General features: G+C 46.3%; 3 protein-coding genes across 3 annotated transcripts in view; 2 read left to right on the plus strand and 1 right to left on the minus strand.

The window, feature by feature from the left end:
* Positions 1 to 9963, minus strand: part of RAD17 (RAD17 checkpoint clamp loader component) — a 28281-nt gene extending 18318 nt beyond the window's left edge. The window contains exons 1-7 of the mRNA XM_058656313.1: positions 9879 to 9963; positions 8733 to 8836; positions 7544 to 7801; positions 6911 to 6994; positions 2254 to 2410; positions 720 to 856; positions 36 to 88 (exon numbers count right to left, since the gene is read on the minus strand). Of these exons, the coding sequence (XP_058512296.1) occupies positions 36 to 88; positions 720 to 856; positions 2254 to 2410; positions 6911 to 6994; positions 7544 to 7801; positions 8733 to 8836; positions 9879 to 9894 (809 nt within the window). The 5' untranslated portion in view covers positions 9895 to 9963. The remainder of the gene's footprint in view (positions 1 to 35; positions 89 to 719; positions 857 to 2253; positions 2411 to 6910; positions 6995 to 7543; positions 7802 to 8732; positions 8837 to 9878) is intronic.
* Positions 9964 to 10201: 238 nt separating this feature from the next.
* On the plus strand, positions 10202 to 26136 carry AK6 (adenylate kinase 6). Its single transcript, XM_058656314.1, has 5 exons — positions 10202 to 10366; positions 11775 to 11867; positions 23579 to 23637; positions 23737 to 23882; positions 25745 to 26136. The coding sequence occupies exons 1-5, from the start codon at positions 10339 to 10341 to the stop codon at positions 25935 to 25937; spliced, it is 519 nt and encodes a 172-aa protein (XP_058512297.1). The 5' UTR covers positions 10202 to 10338; the 3' UTR covers positions 25938 to 26136.
* Positions 10318 to 13561, plus strand: TAF9 (TATA-box binding protein associated factor 9). Its single transcript, XM_004586150.4, has 3 exons — positions 10318 to 10366; positions 11775 to 11867; positions 12676 to 13561. The coding sequence occupies exon 3, from the start codon at positions 12690 to 12692 to the stop codon at positions 13482 to 13484; it is 795 nt and encodes a 264-aa protein (XP_004586207.2). The 5' UTR covers positions 10318 to 10366; positions 11775 to 11867; positions 12676 to 12689; the 3' UTR covers positions 13485 to 13561.
* Positions 26137 to 27361: the final 1225 nt, after the last annotated feature.

Consider the following 27361-nt stretch of genomic DNA (forward strand, 5'->3'; position numbering starts at 1 on the left):
CCAATCTGACGTTCTAGAACATTGTGGAAACTTACCTTAGAACTTCATGTAGACTATGACAATCTCGATAAAACTGGTTAGGTAAATCCTACAAAAAAAAAATACAGAGTGAATAATAGTTGCTTCATTCCATTTCAAATTTATTTCCAGATTTATATTTATCAAGACAGGAATCACGCCGGGCCCTAGTAAGCTTTTATATACTTAAGTCATTATCCAGCTTTTTTATTCAGCTACTGAAAAAGACTTTAGATTTCTACTGCCTTTGTGTTGTATTTTACCACTATCACTGTCGTGGAGTGTTCATGTTTTAAGATACATCTCGGATCTGGTGAAGTGGCCTAGCGGCTAAAGTCCTCACCTTAAACACACCCAGATCCCATATGGGCGCCGGTTCTAATCCCAGCAGCTCCACTCCCCATCCAGCTCCCTGCTTGTGGCCTGGGAAAGCAGTTGAGGACAGCCCAAAGCCTTGGGACCCTGCACCCACGTGGGAGACCTGAAAGAAGTTCCTGACTCCTGGCTTCGGATTGGCGCAGCAGCAGCCGATGCGGCCACTTGGGGAGTGAATCACTAGATGGAAAATTTTCCTGTCTCTCCTCCTCTGTGTACCTGACTTTGCAATAAAAATAAATCTTAAAAAAAAAAAAATTAAAAAAAGACACATCTCACAGTTCTTTATTCATAAACTACAGCCAGATGTTAAAAGTGGTCCTTACTTCCACCAGAATTATCTTCTTATTAGTTCTCAAGTCATCCCCAAGCATCTGTAGTTTGTTATACTTTGTTGCTCTCAGTAGGAACTCTTTGAAAACTGCCAACTGAGACTGATAGGAAAGCACAGGGACGCTCGCTTCTGAAAAAAATCAAACACATTAAAAAGTAAAACACCGATCTTATTGTTTAACAAACTATACACATTGCTTTTATACTAAAAAGGTACTACAAAAACCTCACAAAAAAAAAAAAAACAGAATGAAAAGATAAGCTTATTTCAGTGCAAAACAGTTTTCAAATCTGAAAAGAGTTTTTACACAATACAACTCTTCTGCAATTCTGGACGATCCCTCGTATATTTAATTGTATGAATTTCATTTTATGTTTGAATAAACTTACCCTTAAAATCTACTTTCTACAAATTTTGGAAGTATTCTCATATACAAATACATTTACAAGATACTTGATGGAACAAATTCTTGTCAATTATTTTTTTCCTCGTTTGTAAAAAAAAGACTATTTCGGGCTCGGCGGCGTGCCCTGGCGGGTGGGATCCTCACCTTGGACGCCCCGGGATCCCATATGGGCGCCGGTTCTAATCCCAGCAGCTCCACTTCCCATCCAGCTCCCTGCTTGTGACCTGGGAAAGCAGTTGAGGACGGCCCAATGCTTTGGGACCCTGCACCCGCGTGGGAGACCCAAAGGAGAAAATTCCTTGCTCCTGGCTTCGGATCAGTGCAGCACTGTCCGTTGTGGTCACTTGGGGAGTGAATCATCGAACGGAAGATCTTCCTCTCTGTCTCTCCTCTTCTTTGTATATATAAAGGCATATATATTGCTTTCCCAGACCACAAGCAGGGAGCTGGATGGGAAGTGGAGCTGCTGGGATTAGAACCGGAGCCCATATGGGATCCTGACGTGTTCAAGGCGAGGACTTTAACCACCAGGCCACCGTGCTGGGCCCTCAATCAAACCTCTTATTGACACTGCCTAACCCCCTATCCAGAACCTGCAACACAAGTATCCACATAATGCAAACAGACCTTCCAATCCAACAGCTAAAAAGAAGTCTGCAGACTTAGTGCGGTGGCCTAGTGGCTAAAGTCCTTGCCATGCACATGCTGGGATCCAGATGGGCGCCGGTTCTAACTGTGGCAGCCCCACTTCCATCCAGCTCCCTGCTTGTGGCCTGGGAAAGCAGTCGAGGACGGCCCAAAGCCTTGGGACCCTGCACCCGCGTGGGAGCCCCGGAAGAGGCTCCTGACTCTGTTATGGTGCAGCTTTGGCCATTGCGGCTGCTTGGGAAGTGAATCAGTGGATGGAAGATCTTCCTGTCTCTCCTCCTCTCTGTATCTGACTTCCCAACAAAAATAAAATAAATGGATTGCCTTTGTCCTCGGCAAGCACAGTTCTCTCCCTTTCCCTAAAGAAAGCTCTCTCAGAAACTGGGAAGCAGAGGAGACAAACGCATTCCTGCACCTGCAGCCCCACTAAGCCCGGTTACTGCTAGTTCTACTGCTTTTGCCAAAACCTTACCATGATTAAACATCTCTTTGAAATCATCTTTTTGGAAGTCTGGTAAAACTGGATTAATCCACTCTTGCACATGAATACCATGCTCCTTCGCTAGGACTTTCACAGTAGTCGTCTTTCCACAGCCAGGAGGGCCTGTTACTAATAAAATAGATCCAACCTAAAACCAAACACAGAAATTAACATTTAGAATCACTGGAACGCTATGCTATTTCTGCATTTTCTTTCTACATTTTACTTCCAAACTATATTTAAAAAAAAATCTAGTACATGAAATTCATCACGTATGCTAGCCAGAAGAAATCTGTTCCAGATAAAGCACAGTATCTGATTCTGAGCTTGTCCTCGAGGCTCGTCTGACATTCCTTCCCCTGAATACTTGCCTACACCAAGGAAGTGATGCTGGAAACAAAAATTTGAGAGATGACCTGTACTCACGGAGTTCAATCTTAATACAGATCTCTCACTGAATACAATCTTACCAGAAAAGTATTCTTATGGGAAGACTTTAGTTTGGATAAGAGATTGTTAGAAAACAAACAAGTAAATAAAGGCCACAGAGTTTCAGAGGAATTGCTTATTGATGTATTTTCATTAATTAGAGAAGGTAAATCAGCCTGTTTGGAATCAGAACAAAGCCATTTTAATTTTTCTTTTTTAAGATTTATTTATGTTTGTTGGAAAGTCAGATACACAGAGACAGACAGAGAGGAAGATCTTCCGTCCAATGATTCACTCCCCAGGTGGCAGCAATGGCTGGAACTAAACTGATCCGAAGCCAGGAGTCAGGAGGTTCTCCTACGTCTCCAATGAGGGTGCAGGGTCCCATGGCCTTGGACTGTCCTCGACTGCTTTCCTAGGCCACAAGCAGGGAGCTGGATGGGAAGCGGAGCTGCTGGGATTAGAAATGGCACCCATTTAGGATCCCAGCATGTCCAAAGAGAGGACTTTTGCTGCTAGGCTATTGCGCAGCACCCATTCAGTTCAATTTTTTAAAAATATTATTTTTACTTGAAAGAGTTACATGGAGCCACTGTGGTGGAACAGCACCCTAACTCACCCTCTGGTGCCATCACCCTACACGGGCACTGAGCTGTGACCTGGTTGCTCGACTTTCCATCCAGTTCTCTGCTTATGGCCTGGGAACTATGGAGGATGGCCAAGGCTTTGGGAGACTACTCCTGTGTAGGGACCCAGGGAAGTTCCTAGTCCCCATTTGGATCAGCTCAGCTCTGGCCATTTGGAGAATGAACTGGGAAGGTATTCTCTATTTCTTCCTTCTCTGTAAAAATCTACCATTCAAATGAAAATGAAATATTTTTTGAAAAAGTTACAGAGAGAGAAGGAAAGAGGGAAAGTTGCTTTGTTTTTTGATTGTTTTCAAATTATATTTCTGTCTTCTAATGGCTAGAGAGATCTTATACTTGCTGGTTCATTCCTTAAATGGCCACAACAGCCAAAGCTTAGCTGATCTGAAGCCAGCAGGTAGGAGTTTTCTGGGGGTCTCTTGCCTGGGACCCTCCTCGGCTGCTTTATCAAGCTCTTACCGGAGGGCTGGATTGGAAGTAGAGCAGCTGAGACTAGAAGCGGTATTCATACGGGATGCTGGTGCTTGTTATATCATTGTAGCAGGCCCAAGCAGTTCTCTCTCTTTTTTTTAATAGCAGTTCATATATTATAGCACTACTGGCCATGGGCTTCGTGCTTGCAAATCAGTACCATATACTGATGACTGTGCCTGTAAACAGAAACTCATAGACCAAGGTTGTGGGGCTGGCACGGAGGAACATGGGTTAAGCTGCTTTCAGTCCCAAGTGCACCAATTCAGATCCAGCTTCTTGCCAACGTGCCTAAGAAGGCAGCAGCAGATGGCCAAGCAATTGGGAGTGCCTCTCCTATGACAAACGAGGAGTGCCTAGCTCCTGGGTTCAGGCTGGCACAACCTTGGCCACTGTGGCCATCTGGGGAGTGAACCTGTGTATGAAAGCTCTCTTTCTCATTTTGCCTTTCAAATTGACAAATAAGTCCACAACATACATAGAGTAGGGGTCAACGTTGTTGCCTGTAGTGTCAGCCTCCCACACAGGCTCTACTTCCAATCCAGCTTCCTGCTAATGGGCTGGGCAGCGCAGCAGCAGATGGCCCAAATATTTAGGCTCTGCTCATCCACACGGGAGACCAGGATGAAGCCCCCGACTCCTGGCTTCAGCACAGCTCAGTGCTGGCTTCTGCATCCATCTGGGGAGTGAACCAGCACACGGACTTCTTTCTCTGTCTCCCCCTACACTGTAATTCATTCAAATGCATATATAAGTATTTAAAAAAAAAAAAGTAAAACGGGGTTATGTATTTATTAGCTGACAAAAATGTGACTTGATGCTGGCAAAATTTAAGTATAAATTTCTCTTTAGGAACAATGGTTTAGTATGCGCTAACTCAGCAACATCACACTTACAAAAAGATAATTTTTTAAAAGCAAGCCCACGCCTGGGAGCTGGGCGCTATTCTCATGTAAGGATTAAGTGTCTGCCTTCTGACACAGTGTATACAGCCACACACAAAAGCTTTCAGTAAGACAACTAGAAGATAATCCAGTCAGAACAAAACACAAGACTTCTGTTACTCTCCGCACTGTCTACACTGTGTAATACATTTATCACACTGTATTACCTTGGGAAATTGCCTTGAGAATTCAAACTCGGCAAATATTTGACCTATTTACAAACAAGAAAAAATTTTTTTCAGGGCCTGGCGCGAGTGGCCTAGGGCTAAAATCCTTGCCTTGAACGCCCCGGGATCTCATATGGGCGCCGGTTCTAGTCCAGGTGGCCCCAATTTCCATCCTTCTCCCTGCTTGTAGCTTGGGAAAGCAGTCAAGGACGGCCCAAAGCCTTGGGACCCTGAACCCATGTGGGAGACCTGGAAGAGGTTCGAGGTTCCTGGCTCCTGGCTTCGGATCAGAGCAGCAAAGGCTTTGCAGCCATTTAGCGAATGATCTAGCAGGTGCAAAATTGGAAGATCTTTTTGTTTCTCCTTCTTTCCATAAATTTGATTTGCCTTTCCAATAAAATAAAACAGGGTCCTGCACAGTAACCTAGCAGCAAAGTCCTTTCCATGCACCTGCATGGATCCCATATGGGCACCAGTTCATGTTCCCGTGGCCCCACTTCCCATCCAGCTCCCTGCTCGTGGCCTGGGAAAGCAGTCGAGGACGTCCCAAAGCCTTGGGACCTGGAAGAGGCTCTGGACTCCTGGCTTCAGATCAGCTCAGTTCTGGCCATTCTGGCCTCTTGGGAAGTAAAACTTCAGATGGAAGATCTTTCTCTCTGTCTCTCCTCCTCTCTGTATATCTGACTTTCCAATAAAAACATAAAATAAACTGTAAAAAAAATGCCTTTTGTTAGATTAAAAAAAGGAGCCGGGCAGTTGCTTAATCCGCCAGTTAAGACACTCAACTGCCAGGACCTGGTGTTGCAGCTTAGTGCATTACAAGGTGGCCGCCTGCCAAGCTGCTTGGGAAAGCAGTGGAGGCCCCAGTGCTTGGGGCCTCAAAGAAGCTGTTGGCTCGTGGCTTCAGTTTGGCCCTACCCAGGACGATATGGCCGTTTAGACAATGAACCATCAGATCAAAGACCTCTCTCTTTTTTATTTTCAAATAAATAAAATCTTTTAAAAAAGATAAGTTCTACACTAGAGTGTCTATGTTTGATTTGAAGCTGGTAACTACAGCTTCCTATCCTGACAAACTCCGGGAGCAAGCTGTGACGGCTCAAGCTCAACTGGTATCGGCTACCCAAGTGGGAGCCCAGGGTTAAACTCCAAGTTCCCCTTCAGCCCCATCCCAGTGCCGCCCGTTATGGGCATCTGGGAAGCGAATCAGCAAAGGGAAGCTCTCTCAAATCAAGAAGAACACTAAATATAAACAGCCTGAAATGCCCTGAAGTTAATAATTTAGTTTAAGTCATTTGTGGGGGTGTAAGAGAGAGACTGGCAGCTCCTGGCCAAGGTGCCCAGGAAGGCAGTCCCTGCCCACCCAGACTTCCTGGCTCCTGGCTATGGCTGGCGCAGCCCCGACAGCGCCTCACTGGACACACAGGCCCCTCCACCCTAGCAGACGGGGTCAAATCTCTTCCGCTTCCTCCCTCTGTGTCCCTGCCTTTCAAATACACGAATCCTAAAAGAAGAAAACACTCTATATTATGATTATATGAGTACTTTCACTATTTTATTTACCTTAGTCAAAATGTTTCAAACAGAAATTAAGAAGATAGATTGCAAGGAGGAAATAGCCCACTTCGGGGGCTGAAGGTAACTCGAATTGGGAAGTGAAACCAAAAAACACCAGGCTAAAACCACGCTGGCTGTTTTCAACTATATTTAGCACGAAAACTACTGTGTTTTGCTGTACTGGAGGTGTTCATTAGATGACAACCCTAACTAGTTACCGTTCCTTCTGCTGACCAGAGGAGCCGAGCAGGAGCAAGAGGCACACTTACAGGGGAATCTCAAAGTGACCAGCAGGCAGGTCAGGGAGAACTCCACCCCAGGTCACCTGGACTTATCTCACCAAACCCATCCCAGAGGTTCAATTTCTCAGGACATGCTATAAATCAGAGCGACAGCTGGTGTCCCACATTTTTTAGCACACTTATTTAATTACCTGTTTTTGTTGTCTTTCTGAAACTTGAGCCTTTAACCAGGCTTCAACTTCCTCAATTTTCTTTTTATGCACAGCGAGTTCATGCTAAAATGAAAATGTAAAGTTTGAAAGTTTCAACTCAAGGATTTTTGCTGTATCAGCACTCATGAGCCCAAACATTTTAAGCACAAAAATCAGCAAACTAGTAGCACGCCATCTTGTAATAAAGCAGGACCTTTCGATCACACTTGAATTTTTATATTATTATGGGAAAAAACGTATTTTGAGCTGACACCATTGTAATCTTGGGCAAGTTTACAATTTTTTTTTTTTTAATCTAGAAACACATTTGGGGAAGGGTATAGGGAAGAATATGACATTTCATAAAAAATAGAGATCATTTTTAGGTTGGGGTTAAGTTAATCCTAAGATAAATAATCGGTGGTTCGACTTCAGAATAACTGTTAGGAAAATCTGGGACTTACAAGGCAAACACACATAACCGAGGAAGTCCTATCCCACTCTAGCCCGTTACATGTTAACAAGGCTGAGTAAAAAAAACAAAAAACAAAGGGAGGCTTCACACCTCCTTCTTCCCACCACTCTCATCCTCCTTGAAATGAAATTACAGCGATGCTTGCTGTTATTCAGTACCTGAGTTTCTGGCTGGTATCTGTCCACCCAGGATTCACCTTCGGAGAGGTACTGTTTGGAATTTTCTAGACTATAAATCGACTCTGTGGCAGTCTGCTTCCCTCTTTTTCTAGCTGGAAGCCTGCTACTTTCTAATGTGGAAGGCACATGTTTCCTTCTGTGGGTTGAGTTGTTCACACCTAAGGATGCGGCGCTAACAGCAGAGATGCCTGCATGCTCTGTAAAATCATCAAATGACGGGTCCACCCAGTCTGTCACCTGAGAAACAGATCACACAAACACTGTTACATTTGATGCACCCACTCTCTAAACAACCGAACTGCTCATGAAGCCAAATCTCTTTTAAAAAGAGATTTATTCACTTTTATTGAAAGGCAGATATACAGACAGGAGAAGAGACAGAGAGGAAGATCTTCCGTCCGATATTTCACTCTCCAAGCGACCACAACAGCCAATGCTGCACCAACCCGAATCCAGGAGCCAGGAACCTCTTCCAGGTCTCCTACGCAGGTGCAGGGTCCCAAGGCCTTGGGCCGTTCTTGACTGCTTTCCCAGGCCACAAGCAGGGAGCTGGATAGGATGTGGAGCTGCCGGTGTTAGAACCGGCGCCCATATGGGATCCCGGGGCGTTCAGGGAGAGGACTTTAGCTGCTAGGCCACATCAATGGGTTTCCAGATGCTTTTTCAAAATAAAATCGTGCTTTGGTGCTGTTTCACAACTCCCATTAGACTTGTTTACGTTACTAATTACAACACTTCTGAATGCCACAATTCTGATAGTGGAAGTTAAGTCACTAAGAACATACAAGAAGGGACTAACACTAGATATAACAAATTCAGCCACCGCCTGCAGCGCCAGCATTGTATTTGGGACCCGGCTGGTTCACTTCCAATCCAACTCCCTTCTAAGGCGCCTGGGGAAGCAACGGAAGGTGCCACACCCTTGGGCCCCCCACGCCCAGGAGGAAGCCCATAGCTCCTGCCTTCAGTCTGATCCAGCTCCAGCCATGCCAGCCAGAAGGGGTCGCTCCGCACACCCCCTCCAATCTCTATGGAACTTTGCTTTTCAAATAGGTAAACGAATCTTTATCAAAAATAGTCAATATTCACTGAAAACGACCAAGAGATGTGAAGCCATGCAGTTTCATTAGGTAATGACTCCATGGCCGTCTTAGTGTATCCATCATACCTTTGTGGAAGATACTTTTGTTTGGAGCAAAGTGTCTGACATTATAAACCTTAATACTTCCCATCCAGAGTACACAGCCTGCGGTCCAATAAAGTATGTTTCACCTAAGGAAAACAAGAAGAAAACAGTTCAAGTCAAGAAAAACTGTAAATACAATATTACAGTAATCATTCCATATTGATATGATCAACAACAAAAGGCTCACGAATTAGCAAAACAAAACACGGTATGTAGCAAAATTGGAACGCTAGTGTAAAGTATAAACTATTCTATTTGTGGTGTCATCACGGAAAGTCTTCCATATGAATACAATCATGTTCAGAAAAAACAGAAAAATAACATATTTGATGCTGAGCTTTTTCCAAAATGAAAAAGCACAGAATTCTATTCTAGCTTTTATTCCCCAAAAGTATTTCATGTAACAAATTAGTTGGTTTCTAAAACTTCAAAAAAGGCAACATACAATGAATTTGGATGTATCATTTCCTTTGGATAAAAGAAAAACCTCAAATCTCTGAAAAATTTTCTAAAACTGTATTTGAACTTGCTACTAGACAGGATCTTGGCAACTCTGCTTTACAGTTTTCGTAATTTGTCATTATGTAGGCAAAGTGGCGAGTTCAACCATGTTATACCTAGCCAGAAGTAAAGGCTTGAGGCCAACCGACCTGTACGCTGGAAGGTGTAGCCGACTTACAGGGGCACACAAGCTCCAAGTATCCCCCCACCCTAGAAGTTATTCACCTCTGTCCCCCGCCCCCAACATCGTTTGCCATTAGGTAAGTTTCAGAAACGCACACTGTTGCAAAAAACAACAACGGAAACATGTGGTCGGGATTCTAATCGCTGTATGGAAAAAAAGAAAAATAAGGAGAGGCCGACCATGACATCCTTTGAATAGCGGGGACCTGTCCCTGTAGCGACATCACGGGGAGAAGACGCTAGCGGGGACCGCTCCTCGCGCAGCCCTGCGCACCGCACAGGCGGGGCTGAGCTCCGACATTCGCCCAGACTCGCCCTGCAGAGAGCCGGGAGCGGGGTGCAGGCCAGGACCCCGCGACCCCTGCTCCCCATCGCTGGGACGGCGGACCCGCACTGGGCTCTAGGACACCCACGTCACACACACACTAACCGCGACGGCCTTACTTGGCGGGAGCTGCATCCCCTCGCGGGCGGGGAAGAGCGAAGCAGCGCGGGGCCGGCCCCTCGCGGGCGGGGAAGCCAAGCCAACCCGACCCTCCCTGGGCTCCCGCCTCCCGGGGGACCTTCCAGAACGCTCGGCGCGTCCGTGACGCAGCCTGAGGGGGCGGGAGAGGCCCCGACTGACTTAGGCAGCCGACGCACTGCCTGCCTCAGGGCGCGCAGCCGAGTGGCGGACGCGCCTTGGTCGCTGCCTCCGAAGCGTGTTCTAGAACACTAGGTAACCGGCGGGCAGCGAGTGGACGGCGGAGGTGGCTTGGGGACGGGCGCCCGGTGTGGACTTGGGTTCCTCGGGCCCCGCTGGCGCCGGCCGCCGCCCGCGCTCCGCCCCTTCCGGCTCCTCCTCACGGTGCGTGGGCCGCGCGCGTGCCGAGAGGAGGTGCTCGGAGGCTCCGCCGGGAGGACTATGTTGCGACCGAACATTCTGCTCACCGGTCAGGACGCGCGACGGGTAGAGGGGCCGGTAGAGGGGCCCGGGTGGGGACCTGGGGCGGCTCGGAGAGGCCGGAGATCGGCGGCTTGTGGAAAGCCGGGCTGCCGATCGGGCGCTCGGGTCCGGCGAGCGGCTCCGTCGTTTGTATTTTGCTGGTGAAGGTGGGCTGTGGCGTCCTGGGGAGGGTCGATGCCGAGGTCTCTGCTGGAGGAGACGAGTGCGTGAAGGAAGGCTCCTCTCGCCTTCGGCCCGACGGTTTGCGGCTGAGCAAGGCCGCCCGGCTCGGGGTGCGGGTGCATGGGTTTGTCGGAGGCGTGTGGAGCCTCCCTTTGGAGAAATGAGCTCCGGTGAGGGGCTGGACGGCGCGGCGTGGGTCTTGGGGACAGCGATCCATCGGGCTGCAGGTGCGGGGCAGTCAGGAAACCTCTAATGGGTTGTATTTGTTACCACCACGTACCGAAAGACGAAAGACTGTGAAGAGCTTGAAGAGATTAGATATTTTAGGTGGAAAGGAGAGGGACAGAGACGTGTCATCTGGTGGCCAGAAGCTTCCTCCGGGTCTGCTCCGTGCTGGCTCGGGTCCGAGCGCCTGGTCATCTTCTGTTCTCTTGAGGCCGTTAGCAGGGAGCTGGGTCAGAAATGGAGCAGCTGGGAGTCGAACTGACGGCCTTTGGAATGCAAGCCTGGCAGGCAGGCTCCATTGCTCCCCGCCTCATAGTTCCCCTCAAGTGTTTTGTTTTTATTTTTGTTTTTGTTTTTTATCACGTAATGAGACAACCTTGTGGGTGGCTCACAAATCCTGCCTCAGGGAGCTAGGGATGAGCTCCTGTGAGATTCCTTATCAGGCAGGTTTTACAGCATCTGATTGGCTGTGAGACAGCCGAGGGGGGAATGTGTTTAGGAGTTCTGGGTCCAGAGTTGGCGGAATGCAAGTGGAGGTTTCATTCGTATCTTTTACAATTTGTCTTGGGCTAGAACTGTTTCAGATGTGAAAGGCGGAAGGGATAAGGCAGGTCCCTGAGCATGCGCATTTGCACACAGAGCACACCTCTCTAGAAAGCCAGTATGCAGTGGGCTTGTTAGAAAGGTAGGCAAGACACTAGTTGATGGTGGCTCCCAGCCCAAGGTTTGTTATGTCGACAATTTCTTTATTTTTTTCAATGAAAGCGCATAATGACAGTGGTTTACTTGAGACGGCTTATTCTGGGCAGTCCTGGATTCCTGACAGCAGGCTGGATCTGTGTCCCACCCTGGGAGAGGCTGGTGACTCTCAGGTTAACTTGGGAGAGCAGTCAGGCATGTTCTCACCCACTTGTTAGAAAAGTTTCTGTGTGGGTTGTTGCAAACTTCTCAGAGCACAGGAGTTGAGAAGTCACATTTCATGAGTGTTTCTCTGGTTTGTCTTACAGGTACACCAGGGGTTGGGAAAACCACACTGGGCAAAGAACTTGCCTCCAGATCGGGACTGAAATACGTTAATGTGGGTGATTTAGCTCGGGAAGGTAAGAGGCGCTTCAGCGTGGGATTGGCTCTTCTGTTTTTCTTCTTTCTGGCAAGTGTGGCCACTGGAGCTGTTAGCTGTTACCCGAGGCTACCAAGGCAAAGACAGGCTGCCAGTGTGGCATTTGTGCTCCATCCGGGCCCTTGGAAAAGGAAATAGGAAGTGTCCCGTACCATGTCCTGGTTATTTTGATTATTTCCACCTCCCAAATTAGCTAGCAGTTCTTGTGAGGAGTGTAGTGGGGAAGGTTTCCAGCAAGAAATTGGACTTGGGATCGGCGTGAGGCAGAGGGGAGGGCACTTTGAGTTGGGTAGGCACTGGGCGTGGGTGGTGCCCCGCACGGAAGGACAGGGAGTGTGTGCCAACGCTGGGAAGACAGCCTTTGCATTCAAACAGCGGAATAGGACTCTCTCACGGTATTCAGTTAGTTGGATATTTGCATGCCAGCGCACAGCTGCACATATTTCAAAGTAGTATGGTTTTAATTACTTTTTAATGTGTTTTTCCCTAGCTTTTTTTTCCTTTTTTTCTCTCTTTTTTTTTTTTGTAAATAAATCCTATGCTTGCATCATCATCTTTTTATACTCTACAATGATTTTTAACAGGATAGGAATTTAGTACAATTAAGTAATGGGAACTTTAAATATGTTTTGTTTAAATTATTTAGCATGATTTAAAATTTAAAAAAAAAAATTTTTTTTTTTTTTGTAAGAACGTAACACGTTTTTAAATGAAAGTTCCTAGACGTTGCTACTGCTGAAGTATTTCAGTTTGATCTAATACACATATTTTTTTCGAATGATCCGAAGTCTGATCAGCAGATATGGAGTCTGGCAAGATGGCTTCTCCCAAGAGCATGCCGAAAGACGCGCAGATGATGGCGCAGATCCTGAAGGATATGGGCATCACAGAGTATGAGCCGAGAGTGATAAATCAGATGCTGGAATTTGCCTTCCGCTATGTGACCACAATTCTAGATGATGCAAAGATTTACTCAAGCCATGCTAAGAAAGCTACCGTTGACGCAGACGATGTGCGCTTGGCCATCCAGTGCCGCGCGGACCAGTCCTTCACCTCTCCTCCCCCGAGAGATTTTTTATTAGATATCGCCAGGCAGAGAAATCAAACCCCTCTGCCCTTGATCAAACCATATTCAGGCCCTAGATTGCCACCTGATCGATACTGCTTAACAGCTCCCAACTATAGGCTTAAGTCTTTACAGAAAAAGCCATCTACTTCGGCAGGAAGGATAACAGTCCCCCGGCTCAGTGTCGGGTCGGTCGCTAGCCGACCAAATACGCCCACGTTAGGCACGTCGGCTCCACAGACCATGTCTGTCCCAACTAAAGTGGCTGCTCCGATGTCCCTCACGGGCCAGAGGTTCACCGTGCAGATGCCGGCCTCACAGCCACCTGCTGTGAAGGCATCCCTGCCCGCCACCTCCACGGTTCAGAATGTGCTCATCAACCCCTCGCTGATCGGGTCCAAAAACATTCTTATTACTACCAACATGGTGTCATCCCAGAATACTGCCAGTGAGTCGAGTACGTTGAAAAGAAAGCGTGAAGATGATGATGATGATGACGATGATGATGATGATGACTATGATAATTTGTAACCTTGATGCATGTAACACGTACACTTGGTCTTCACTCCACTGTACTGAAATTAAACAAGTATGTTATATGTTTTCAAGCTGTGTTTGAGCAAACTTGTATAGTATTTAATAATAAGTGTGGTTTTCAGTTGGACTGTTGAATGTTCTTTAGCAGGATTAATAATGGTTTTCCATAGCTTTCCAGTGTAAAAAAAAAATAAAGTTGTGTAGCTGTTTGATTACTTACTGTGCAATTACATTTTTTAAAGCAGTTTTTGCGCATCGTTAACAGCAGTAATAGTTGCAGCAACTTCAGGCTGTTTTTTTTTTTTTTTTTTTTTTTTAAAGATTTTATTCATTTTATTACAGCCAGATATACACAGAGGAGGAGAGACAGAGAGGAAGATCTTCCATCCGATGATTCACTCCCCAAGTGAGCCGCAACGGGCCGGTGCGCGCCGATCCGATGCCGGGAACCAGGAAACTCTTCCGGGTCTCCCAGCGGGTGCAGTGTCCCAATGCATTGGGCTGTCCTCAACTGCTTTCCCAGGCCACAAGCAGGGAGCTGGACGGGAAGTGGAGCTGCCGGGATTAGAACCGGCGTCCATATGGGACCCCGGGGCTTTCAAGGCGAGGACTTTAGCCGCTAGGCCACGCTGCTGGGCCCAACTTCAGGCTGTTTTAAACCATTAGCATTACTGTGTCTCCTCTGGTATCTGTAGATGGTTAGAGCGTATTGTGACCTCTGGTGTACCAGTCACTCTTAGCGTGTGTTCTCTTAGATTGCTGAGGTACAGCTGACCCCTGGCGAGACACCACTTGGCAAGGTTTTTTTAGAGTGAATCCTCTACTTGGATTAATTTTTTCTCAATCCCTCAACTTCTTTTTAATACATTGTTTTTTTCTTAAAGATTTATCTATTTATTGTTTACTTATTTATTTAAAAGCAGAGTTTGAGGTCCTCAGTCTGCTGGTTTACTGCCTACATGGCCTCATCGACCTGGGACCAGGCTGAAGCTAGGTTACCTGGAGCCTCATCCGGGTCTCCCATGGCACTGTCAAGGCCCCATGTACTTGGGCTGTCTTTTACTGCCTTTGCAGGTACATTAGCAGGCAGTAGTCAGACGTGTTGCAGTAGGGATTCAAACATGTACCCATTTGAAACTGGGACCCCTAGGCCCCTCCTTCTAGGTGCTGTTTTTATATCTCCTTGGTTATATTTAAGCATCCTTGGCATCTTCTCATTTCATCTCAATTTTGTTTTGTTTCTTAAGATTATTTATTGTTAGTGCAAAATCAGATATATGTGGAGAGAGGAGGAAAGACAGGAAGATCTTCTGTCCAATCAATCGCTCCCTAAGTGACCGCAACGCCTGGAGCTGCACTGATCCGAAACCAGAAGCCTCTTTTGGGTCTCCCACGCGGGTGCAGGGTCCCAAGGCTTTGGGCCATCCTCCACTGCTTTCCCAGGACGCAGAGAGCTGAATAGGAAGCAGGGCTGCTGGAAGTAGAACTGCCATCCATATGGGATCCTAATGCATTCAAGGCGAGGACTTTAGCTGCTAGGCCACCCACGCCAGGCCCTCAGCTCAGGTTTGTAAAATGTTCCATTTGGAAGGTACAAAGAGACCTTGCATCTGCTGGTTTGCCCTACAAATGCCTGTTGCAACCTGGGCTGGGTCAGGCCAAAACCTGGAGTTAGGAACTCCATTTGGGTTTCCCATTTGGATAGCAGGGACCCAAATATGCCTGCTGAGGGGCATTAGGAAAGGAGCCGGGTGGGGGACTCAATGCCAGGCGCTCTGGTCAGGGGATATGGGCATCCCCACTTGCAGCTAGGCCTGCTGTGCCACATGTGGGCCGGGCCGAAACCAGGAGCTTCATCTGATTCTTACTCGTGGGCACCGGGACCCATGTTTTTGGGCCATCCTCTGCTGCTGTCCCAAGCACTTTTAGCAGGGAGCTGGATCGCAAGTGAAGCAGCAGGGACTTGTATTGGCATCCGTATGAAACCGTTGGCGTTGCGGGCGGCAACTTAACATACAGTTCTGTCCCAGGCGTGAATAATCGCACTCAGTTTTGGCAATGTTGTACTGCCACCAACTCGGTTGAACATTTCTGAGTTTAATGACTTGTAGAATCTCAGGGTGTGTGCGCTCAGGGGAACGGTCATACCAAACCAAGGATGATAATATGAGGCGGTTGATGCTGTGCTACCTGTAGTCCTGTCGCGTTAGGTGACTGTCCCAGCCCTCCAGTGATGTCGTGTGAAGGACCTAAGCCTTATAGGAGAGCAGTTTCCTTTCCCTGATGCCAGACCAGGGGTTTCTGAAATGACCTAACTTGGAGGTACTTGGTTTCTTCCTGACGCACCAGAGTGGTTTCCAGGATGCAGTTTGAGCACAGAAGCATCCTGTCGCATCTGCCACCTTTCCCACCCAAGTGGCAATGTATTTTTAGGAAAACAGGCTGTCATGTATAAAGCAGTGGTTTTCAGTGGGTGGGTTTTTACCCCTCAGGCGACATTGTCACAGCTGGGAGAAGGGACTTGGGGAGGGGTGAGGTTTGCTGTTGACAGTGAAGGCAGGGGATTACGCCAGCAGCCCGTAAGGCCCTCCCCTTAAGGCCACTCCCCTCTCCACTTCCCAGCATTGAGATTGAGAAACCCTGGCTTTAAACCTGGCTTTAAACCTTTCTGAGTGGGATTTACTGTGAGAGCAGCCATGTTGCTTCTAAGAGGTCATCCTTAATCCAGTTGCGGCCAAGACAGAATTACATGGAGAAATAATCTTGGGGGAACTGCTGGGAGTCCAGAAGGTGGTGTTACTGTAAGGGTGCTTTCCTTACATGGTCTCAATTGATGCCATATTCCATAGGCAAACAATCAGTTTCGGTAGCATCTTTGACTTTCCTGACACCATTTTATCAGGGTGGTTTTTTTTTTTTTTCTCAAGATTTATTTATTTGAAAGGCAGCAGAGTTATGGAGAAACACTGAGAAATTGCATTTGCTGTTTTTCTCTATTTGTAAGATGCATTCGAAAGGCATGTTTTACAGAGGAGAGCAGAACTCTTCCATCTGCCAGTTCACTCCCCAAATGGCCACAACAGCTAGAGCCGAGCTGATCCAAAGTTGGGAACCAGGAGCTTCTTCTGGGTCTCTCACATTGCTGCAGGGGCCCAAGGACCTGCCGCTTTTCCAGGCCACAAGCAGAGAGCTCGATTGGAAGTGGAGCAGCCGGGACATGAACTAGTGCCCATACTTCATGCCGACGCTGCAGGCGTAGGATTAGCAGGGTACGGTACCACACCAGTCAGATGGTCGCAATGGCCAGAACTTGGCCAGTCCTAAGGCAAGAGTCAGGTGTTTCTTCTGGGTCTTCCACATGGGTTCAGAGCGCAAGGACAAGAGACCTCTGCCACTTTCCACAGTCACAGAAGCAAGGGAGTGGGACGTGAGCAGAGATGAGCCTGTGGCCATATGGGATGCCAGCCCTGGAGGTGAGGGCTTTAACCAAAAGCCAGCGACACCACAGCACCATTTTACCATCTTGAGCCTGTTCCTACTCCAGTATTCCCAAAGATCCAGGTGAAAAAATTCCCATGGAAATAGTGGGTACATTTCAGGTAGAGATCATAACAAGGTATTCAACACTTACATTATGCTTCCAGTACCCAGGGGTTGGCAAGCTACTGTTTTTTTTTTTTTTTTTTCCCCTCCTGTGGTTCAAAGACTGACCTAAACAGCCTTAAGTGAGTATTATCTGACCCTTTGCAGAAAAGCTGCGAATCCCTGCTCTAACCTCTTCTGAATCTGACTGCCGCCCCATCAGCTACCCCTGGAAGACTGAAATTAATCAGTCCCATTGTCCCTTCTCCCCCTCTGTTCCTCCCACGGCTCCCCTACGGCCACTTTGTAACCCTTCCTCTGACAGTCTGCTGAGTACCCTGAAGCGACCATGACTGTCCACCATGACCATCGAAGCAGCCCCCCATTGCTAGACCCCTGTATCAACCCTGTTTGTTGCCAAATGGTATCCTGTGTCGCACAAAGTAATTCTGTGTTCACTGGCTCCACAGGCGTCCTTGACCTCTAAACCCCATGATGGCGTGGCACATCTTTTAGCGTCCCTAACCCAAGGCCACAGGTGCTGTGCCCTTCAGCATCTCCTCCACCCCTCTTCTGCGTCATCATTTCCTTTAAAAGGTGCAGAGGGGAAATGATGCGATTTGAACCTCTACAGTCCGCAGGGGTCACGGTTCACTCTTTCCCTCTCCGGCCGCTGCCTTGTTGGTCTCTGCAGTGTGTTCACAGTACATTGTTGTTGAGTAGATGATCTTCCACCGCCAGTTTCAGTACATGCTGTTCTCTGAACTTAGAGATCCTGTTATCTGCCTTACGAACAACTCCTTGTCCACAACAGCTGCCCACTTAAATCTCACATCTTGGTCTCTAACTTTATGTGAACTTCATGACTTTTTTCTCTCTCTTCCTAAAAACACTTTGAAAGTACTGCGTCCTTTTGCACTGTGGCTTATAACATGCAGTACAGTTACAAATTTGGCTATGTAGTTTGTTTCCAAAGGAAGAAGTATGAAGATGTTTTAATTATTGACAGCAGCAAAAAATTAAATATTTAGTCTCAATGTAAGTAGCAACGTTAAGGAAAATGTCATAATTTAATACTAGAAAAGATCTTTTAATATAAAAATCAGCAGCATAAGTCTGGTCCCATAATCAATTTTTTCTGAAATTAAAATGTCTTAAAAGTTGAGGTTTGTTTGTTTGTTTCCTACATTTTCATTTGAAAGTCAAAGATGGAGAAAGATTTTCCGTCTAACTAGTTCACTCCCCACTGCCTGGGCAGGACCAAGTCGGAGCCAGGAGCCCAGCACTCAGTGTGGGTCTCCCCTGTGGACAGTAGGGAGCCAAGGACTTAGGCATCACGTGGTTCCTGCCAGGGTGTGCATGCGCAAGAACCTGGACCGGAAGCAGAGAAGCCAGGCACTCTGGTTATGGACTGTGCTTGCAAATGCTCACCCCTTGAAGATAGCTGTATTTGGATTTTCTTGAAGCCATAAAACTTTTATTTTTTTAAAGATGTGTTTATTTTTATTGGAAAGGCAGATTTAAAGAGAGAAGGAGAAGCAAAGATCTGTCCACTGGTTCATTCCCCAAGTGACCACAGCAGCCAGAGCTGAGCTGATCCGAAGCCAGGAGTCAGGAGCTTTTTCCGGGTCTCCCACGCAGGTCCAGGGTCTGGAGGCTTTGGGCCATTGTCTGCTGCTTCCCAGGCCACAGGCAGGGAGCTGGAAGGGAAGCAGAGCTGCTGGGATATGAACTGGCACCTGTATGGGATCCAGTACAAGCAAGGGAAGGACTTTAACCAGTAGGTTACTGCTCCATAAAATTTTTTTTTTAATTGGACAGGGAAAGATCTTTCCATCTGTTAATTCACTCCCCAGATAGATACAACAGCTTGAATTGGGCTGGTCCAAAGCCAGAAGCCAAGAGCTCCCATGTGGTTGTAGGGACCCAAGGAGTTAGTCCAGCTTCTGCTGCTTTCCCAGGCGCCTTAGCAGGAAGCTTCATTGGAAGTGGAACACCCAGGACTTGAACCAGCATCCATAAGGGATGTGGGTCCCAAGTCATAAAAGTGTCATAAAAAATTGACTTAATTTTCTCATCTTCCATCTAACCAAATCAAACTTTCAATCTCCACTCTAGTATATCCTTATGTCTAGATTAACTACAGATTTACTTGCAGTGGAAGTAAATCTAGCCTAAATTTCCCCTTTTTGACATTCATTTAAAGAGTTTGAAATCCATCCGACTGTCTCCATTCCCCAGTCAGCACTCTAGAACATGCCCGAAGATCCTCCAGCAGTACCTTGCTGCTTTTGCCTTTGCTTCCTAACACCTCGTTCTCCACCCACAAAGCAAAACTATTTTTGAAAACTTGGAAATTGATGTCATGTCATGTTTCTAAAGCTGTAGGATACACTCTGAAGTCAGCACAGCCATAAAGACTCTGCGATCTGACTTCCGCCTGTATGTCTCCCCTCACCACCTCTTCTGCTGTTCTGGAACCTTCCGTGCCTTGAAAGGGCCTGATCTGCCTGCTTCCCTTCCTTGCTCACTGCTTCCGATCTGCCCGGAAGTTCTCTCCTCCAGGAAACTTTCTGATGTCCCAAGCTAATGGGAGGTGACCACCCACTGTTGCCATAGAGCCATGACCTCTAAGTCACAGGTGACCTGTTCTCTAGTTAGACTCCTTGAGGCAAGGACAGCGTGTCCTGCTCATTTTATTCACCATTACATCCTCATTGTCTCTTGAGTCATTGTGCATGGTGTTTGATACATGTTTTTGAAATGAATGTTTTTAAAGGATTTAAGTATTAAAATCCATTAACATAAGATATTTTGCATTGCGTTATAAAGACATTACTTCTAAAAGGCTATAATGCTATAAATGGCAGCATATTTTTTTTTTTAAGATTATTTTTATTGGAAAGTCAGATATACAGAGGACAGAGAGGGCAGTCTTCCATTGGATGATTCTCTCCCCAAGTGACTGCCACAGCCATTTGATCTGAAACCAGGAGCCCAGAGCCTCTTCTGGGCCTCCCACACTGGTACAGGGTCCCAAGGCTTTGGGCCATCCTTGACTGTTTTCCCAGGCCACAAGCAGGGAGCTGGATGGGAAGCAAGGCTGCCGGAATTTGAACTGGCGTCCATGTGGGATCCTGGCACGTGTGAGGTGAGGACTTTAGCTGCTAGGCTACAGTGCTGGGCCCAGCACCAAGAGTTCAGTACTGTCTTAGAAACAAGAAATTAAGCCCATGAAGAAACCTTTGTCTCCTCAAGATTACCTCATTGTGCACAACAGCTGTGAACGCTGTTGGTTCTGTGGCATTGTTTCAAACACCGGTAGAGGTATCTGTCCCTCTGCATCAGGACTCTATCCACAGACTCAACCAAGTGCAAATCAAAACCATTTGGAAAGGTATTAGCACCTTGGTGTAGTAGGCTAAGCCTCCAGCTGCAGGACCAGCATTCCACATAGGTGCTGGTTTGTAGCAGCTCTACCTCCAATCCAACCCTGCTTAGCCAGCGAGGGCAGGAGGGGTGGCTCAAATCCTTGGGCTCCTGCACGCACAGAGAAGGCCCAGAGAAGTCTCCTGGCTCCTGGCTTCACATTGGCTTGGCTCTGACAGTTTCCAGGCAATTGGGGAGTGAATCAGAGAATCGGAAATCTCTGTCTCCTCTCTCACTCCCTTTCTTCCTTTCTCTCTCTCTTTCTCAATTATTTTTATTGGAAAGGCAAATATTCAGAGAGAAGGAGAAACAGAAAGATCTTCCGTCCACTGGTTCACTGCACAAGTGGCCGCAACAGCTGGAGCTGAGCCGATCCGAAGCCAGGAGCCCAGAGCCTCTTCCAGGTCTCCTATACATGTGCAGAGGCCTAAGGACCTGAGCCATCTTCGACTGCTTTCCCAGGCCACAAGTAGGGAGCTGGGTCGGAAGGACAGCTGCCAGGACATAAACTGGTGCCAGGCCCAGAATTTTCCACTAGTTTTGCTTTAATGAAGAAGTTAGTTCTTTAGAGTTTGTGGCATAAGGTAAGGGCAGTTTTCTGAATCGCTAGCTGGTTTTCTCCACATGAAGACAGTTTACATTTTTTGGCTGTAAGGGCCCTGAGCAGCAGTCCAGTGAGGCCAGGGCAAGGGATGGGGCTGCACAGGTCAGTGCACAGACCTCCCCGGCCAGACAGAAGCCCAGCTGCCTCGGACCCTCTTCTGTCATCTAGAGCTGATGGCAACCTGAGGTTTCCCTGTCCCAAAATACTAGGGCGAAAGAGGTGGGAAGACTCACCATACACAGTAAGATGCTTCTAGGGATGATCAGAGGGTGATGTAAGCCTGAGGGTGCATGCTGTGGCATAGCAGAGTAAGCTGCTGCCCGCTGTGCCAGCATACCATAGGAGTACCAGTTGGAATCCCTGCTGCTCCACTTCCTTGCTCATGTGCCTGGGAAAGCAACAGAAGATGGCCCAAGTTCATCGTCATAGGAGATTCATGAAAAGCTTCCAGCTCCTGGTTTTGGATTGAGCGTTGTGTTCATTTGGGGAGTGAACAAGCAGATGGAAGACCTCTCTCTATGTACATTGCTCTGTAACTGCTTTTCAAATACATCTTAGATAGTTCATCTCCCAGAATCCTCTTGCTTTGAAAGCTGGGTGTCATCTGTTGGAAAGTTCTGGTGTGAAGTTGCTTTCTTTGCAACTTTATCAGTCAAGTCTTGTTAGACAGTGGGATTCTTGGAAGGAATGGCTTTGGGGGAAGCTGGAAACTGAGAGGTAAAAGTGAGGTTCATGCTGCCCTGGTACTGACTCTTCCCTGGCTGCTAGGAAGGTGTGAGCTCCAGGACTCTGGTTATCTTCTGGAATCAAGAACCCATTATTGTGGCCTGGCGCAGGAGCCTAGTTGACTAAAGTCCTCACCTTGCGTCCACCGGGATCCCATACGGTCGCTGGTTCATATCTCAGCTGATACACTTCCCATCCAGCTCCCAATCCAAAGCCAGGAGCCGGGAGCTTCTTCGAGGTCTCCTACGCAGGTGCAGGGTCCCAAGGCTCTGGGCCGTCCTCGACTGCTTTCCCAGGCCACAAGCAGGGAGCTGGATGGGAAGTGGAGCTGCTGGGATTAGAACCAGTGACCATATGGGATCCCAGTGCTCAAGGAGAGAACTTTAACCACACTAGGCCATGAATCTCTTACAAAAATTTTTTTTTAAGTTTCATATCCTTGGCCTAATAAATCTCGCTCTCTCTTTAGGGTTTATTTTACTCATTAGGGGGATAGAGCTGTCTGGTGGTTGCTTTCTAAGAGGCCACGATGGCTTGGGCTGGGCCAGGCTGAAACCAGGAGAACTGTATTTCATCCTGGTTTTCCACAGGCGTGGCAGGAATATTGCTGCTTTCCAGGCACGTTGGCAGGGAGCCCGATCAAAAGTGGAGCAGCCAGAACTAGAACTGTCCCTTCTGTGGGATGTGAGCATGGTAGGCAGCAGCCTAGCGTTGTGAGCCAGCTCCTGCTCCTGAAACTCTGATCTTATGTATTTTTCTATCCAGTGCCTCACTCCCCAGGTAGTTGCCGTGGGCAGGGCTGGGCCACACAGAAGCCAGGAGCCAGAAACTTCTTTAGTGTCTTCCCCAAGGGTAAAGGGGTTCAAGCACTTGGGCCATCTTTTTTTTTTTTTTTTTTTTTTTGACAATATTTACATAGTTAATTATGGCACAACTGTTCAAAGGCTACAGGAAAGTGGATAAGACTATTATTTCCATATTGTTTTTTTTCCTGAATCTGGGGTAAAGGGGGAGATAGAGGGAGAAGCGATGAGGTCGCTGAAGAATCCACTGTTTGACATAGTCCACCTTTGAGTCTCCGTTTGCCCAGTTTTTCACTGCCGACATATGGCTGGGGTAGTTGATTGATTTGTTCTGACCTGTGTTGTGGTTCAGGTTCCCACTGCAGGTTCCAATAGACTCATATCCTCCATGTGCAGCTGGTTATGCTCTCCACTGCTCTGTCTGAGCCTCTGAGGAGGCTTGGCCCTGGCACTTGCACTCCATGGCAGACCATGGCTTCTGAGTCCAGCAGTTCGATTGGGGAGATCCCAAAAGAAACTTTGAGGTGACCCCAGACCAGATTCTTGTGTGTACTTGCAAATACAGGGCTCTTGGGCCATCTTCTGCTGTTTTCCCAGACACACTGGTAAGAAGCTGGATCGGAAGTGGGGCACCTGGAACTTGAACTAGCACTCATATGGAATACTGGTGTCGCGGGCAAAGGCTTTACACGCCACGCAACACTGGCTCGTTTAGTCGCTGTGTAGTTGGTGTTTAAAAACGGTTTTAGATATGTTTATTTTGCTACTCATATTTCTTTCACCATACAATTGGGATTTATCAGTATGGTTCCTTGTATTTGATATGCATGTGACATCTGTTGATTAGTGATTCTCCCACTTAAAAGAGCAATGCATGATGTATTTTTCTATTACAGAAACTTACTTAGAAAATACAGTTCTAACAAGTCAATATTCTCTTGTAGGGGAGCTCTATGACGGCTTTGATGAAGAGTATAATTGTCCCATTTTAGATGAAGACAGAGTAAGTATGACTTCTCATGGAGTCTGTGTTTGTTGAATTTCCTAGGAAAGTTTGCCTCTGTTTTCTTTTCTCATCCTTTCTTCCTGGTCTTTCTTCCAGGTCATAGATGAGTTAGACCACCAGATGAGAGAAGGAGGAGTTATTGTCGATTACCACGGCTGTGATTTCTTCCCCGAACGTTGGTTTCACATAGTTTTTGTGCTAAGAGCAGATACCAGTGTGTTGTACAAAAGACTGGAAACAAGGTGAGAAAGAAAAAAAAAAAGTGAATTCTTATTAAAGTGTAATATAGGCTGTTACCCAGAACCCGGAAACTGGCCATACCATTGCGATAAATGGTTTTATCTGAAAGTGTGATCATTCCAGTTTGGTGTGAGATCACACCTTGTGGTTCGATTATTCTGAGTCGAGGAGACAGGTGTGTGTGTGTGTGTTAGCCGCAGGCAAGTGGTTTAACTCAGGAATCAGTGTGTCAGCTGAGGGTCTGGGTCACTAACATGTGCTATGCGGACAGCCTCTTCAGCCGTGCCTTCTTCACCGATACAAAGCAAGCCTTCCCAGGAGAACAGCCCGGCTGGTGACTTCCTGTTTGTTTACTGGATGACTGTGATTCATTCCAGTTGTCCCTACGCCTGAGATGGAAAGGATAAGGCAGAGCTGGCATGGTGAAATGCTTTACAATCTCCAAGAACTGCTTGAGTTCATCTCACCAGTACAGCGGCAGCTTTGATCTTAATAGCAAGGAAAAATAAATGAAAGAACAGGTTTTAGCCAAAGCTCGTTTTGCACTGTCTTTGATCCACAGCTGGCCAGCAGTCTCAGGAAGACCCCGGGCTTTGCCTCAGGTCTCAGGCTTTGCGGTTCTCCCTGATTCCCTGCTGTCCGGCGGCTGCTTGTAACCTACATGGAGTACAATAGAACAGCTAGTGGGAAAATTAGGTTGGAGCTGGACGGAAAACTTCCACCTTTCTTCTTTAGGATGTGAAGGGCCATTGAAAGTTTTTGAGCATTGAAGTATTACAGTCCACGTGGTGTGGTATATGTCCCTTTTAATTAACTTAAAATTTTGGTGAAATGTTTCTAGTTTTACAAATTGCCAAGACCTAAAGATATCAAACAATTAAGAGAGATAAGGAATGTTTTTGTATTTTAACCACTGAGGTTGTACAGTGAATCACCTTTACTTCTTATTTTCTAAAAAGATTTATTTATTCAAAAGAGGCAGAGACAGTGGGAGGTTTTCCGTCTATTGGTTGGCTCCCCGGATGGCCTCGGTGGCTGGGCTGGTTCAAGGTTGACGCTGAGAGCCAGGAACTCCAGCAGGGTCTCCCAAGTGGGTGGCAAGGGCCCACATCCTCAGGCCCTCCGCGCTGCTGTCCCAGGCCTGTGGACTGTGTGGCTGCGGATGCCTGTATTGAAGGAGTAGCAATATAGGCCTCTGTGTTCTCTAGCCATTTGTGTATCTTCAACTGCTTTGCCTAATTTCAACCGGGTTACATCTCTTAATTGTTAAGTTGTAAGTGTTCTTTTTGTATTTCAGATGCAAATCCCTTAAAAGCTACACTCGGCAAATATTTTCTTCCATTGTGTGGGTTGTCTTTTTCATGAAATTAGTCACCTTTTGTTAAGTGGTTTGATTTCATTATGATTGATAAAGAGTTGCGTATGAATTTTTAACTATTTAAGCTAGATATTTAGTTGACTAATTTGCATGTGCCTAAAGGTCACGTAAACTAATTGCTCATTATCTCTGCAATTATGCACGTACAGACAAGCGATCAGGTATTCAGGTCGCGTATGATATTCGCGGTCGCATATATTTCGTTTTTTCTATCTTATGACTGAGGACCTCTGGCTGGAGGCAGGTGGTTCTTACGTTTACTGATGGGTTAGTAACCCAGGGCCTGGGGCACCTGACAGGGGCCACCTGGCTGCTCAGCTCCTGTAGTCCCTTCCCTAGCTCGAGGTACTGAGAGCAGGAGTTTTGTGTGATTTTTTTTTTCTTGTATTCAAAATGTCCAGTTTGTATTTTTTTTTCCTGGAACTCCAGTTGATACCAGCTAACAACAGTTTGCTTTCTTTCTTGCCTAATCTCTTTGGCTTCCAGGGGTTATAGTGAGAAGAAACTCAATGACAACATTCAGTGTGAGATTTTCCAAGTTCTTTACGAAGAAGCCATGGAGTCATACAAGGAGGAAATTGTGCATCAGTTGCCCAGCAATAAACCGGAAGAGCTGGAGGAAAACCTGTGTCAGATCCTGCAGTGGATCGAGCAGTGGGTCAGAGATCACAACCCCTGACTCGCAAGGCCAGCCTCTTCTCACTGCTGTCTGCCCATGCGGCAGCAGAAGCTGTGTGATGGGAAGGTTTCTGCCTCAGTTTCTTTTTCTCCATGAGAAAACTTTGCAGTCTTAAGTATCATGAATATAATATTAAGGATTGAGAATGAAAATTATTAACTGTTCAGGTTGTCCAATAATAAGCAGATAGGAAACAACGAATGGGTAATGGGAGTCTGTAACAAGAAAATGCAGATAATCTCTTAATAAACATAAAGATGAAATATCAGAATATTGCTATTTTCTTTTTAAATTTCTCTTGTCATTTACAGACGACAAATCTCATGGATTTCATATACACAGTTTTAAGAACATTCTGATTTGATGTTATATTGGGACTCTTAATTGACTGTGATGATATTCTACCAGCTCTAACTTCGGACCAGAAATGGTCTCCCCAAGAAACTGTTCAACCCATCTGGACAATAAGTAGCTGGACTCCATGCTTGGTATATGTTTGCAAGGAAAGAATCTTGATTGAATTTAAACTGTAATACTGCATCAAGGTGGAGGAATCCACCAGGGGGGAGGGGAGGGGGAGGGGTGGGGGGATTCCCAGAGCCTATGAAACTGTCACATAATGCAAAATAGTTAATAAAAATATAAATATATAAAAAAAGAACATTCTGATAACTTCCCACCCTTCCTCCCTTTCTTTGAATTATTGCAATGATGTGCTTTAAATTTCTTTTTTTTAATTAAATAAAGCAAACATTTATTAAATTGTGATAAAAACATTCCATCAAATTACAAAACCTGAGTAAGAAAAACAAATGGCACATGCTTAACTGTGGTTGACATTCAAATGAAATTTGCATTCCCAAATATTATACAGTAATTAGAAAATACCAGCCAAAGTAATATTAGGATACTTTTACGTACGGTCTCAACAAATTTGAACAGAAGCAAGTTTTAACAAAGGTAAATTTTACAGTGAAACATAGCAGTAGATTAAGGATCTTAACATGTTTGTTTTACTGCTATTTGACACTATGATACAAAAATAAGAGGATTCACTTGACATTATGTGCTTTAAATTTCTAATCTCAAACTTAAAAAGAAAAACAAACAAAACTAATCTCAAACTTAGTCTTCCACTAAATAAAAAAAAAAATTCAACAAATACTAAGTGAAAAAAACAAAACAGTGTTGGCCAGGAGTCTAGGGGGGCTCTCAACAGCAGGCTGATCTGCAGCTGTCAAGCTCGCCTTGATACAGGACATATTTTTTGTACAACATGCATATATATATACTCTGTATATATAGGTATGTGTATATACTATATATGCTCTCTCTCTATATATATTATAATACCACAAGGCAGGGAAAACATTTGTCTTTGGGGATTGGATTATTTCAATGAACATATGGTCTCCGATTGCTGT

The sequence above is a fragment of the Ochotona princeps genome, chromosome 28 (genome assembly GCF_030435755.1).
Source record: "Ochotona princeps isolate mOchPri1 chromosome 28, mOchPri1.hap1, whole genome shotgun sequence".
In the NCBI taxonomy this organism is placed as follows: domain Eukaryota; kingdom Metazoa; phylum Chordata; class Mammalia; order Lagomorpha; family Ochotonidae; genus Ochotona; species Ochotona princeps.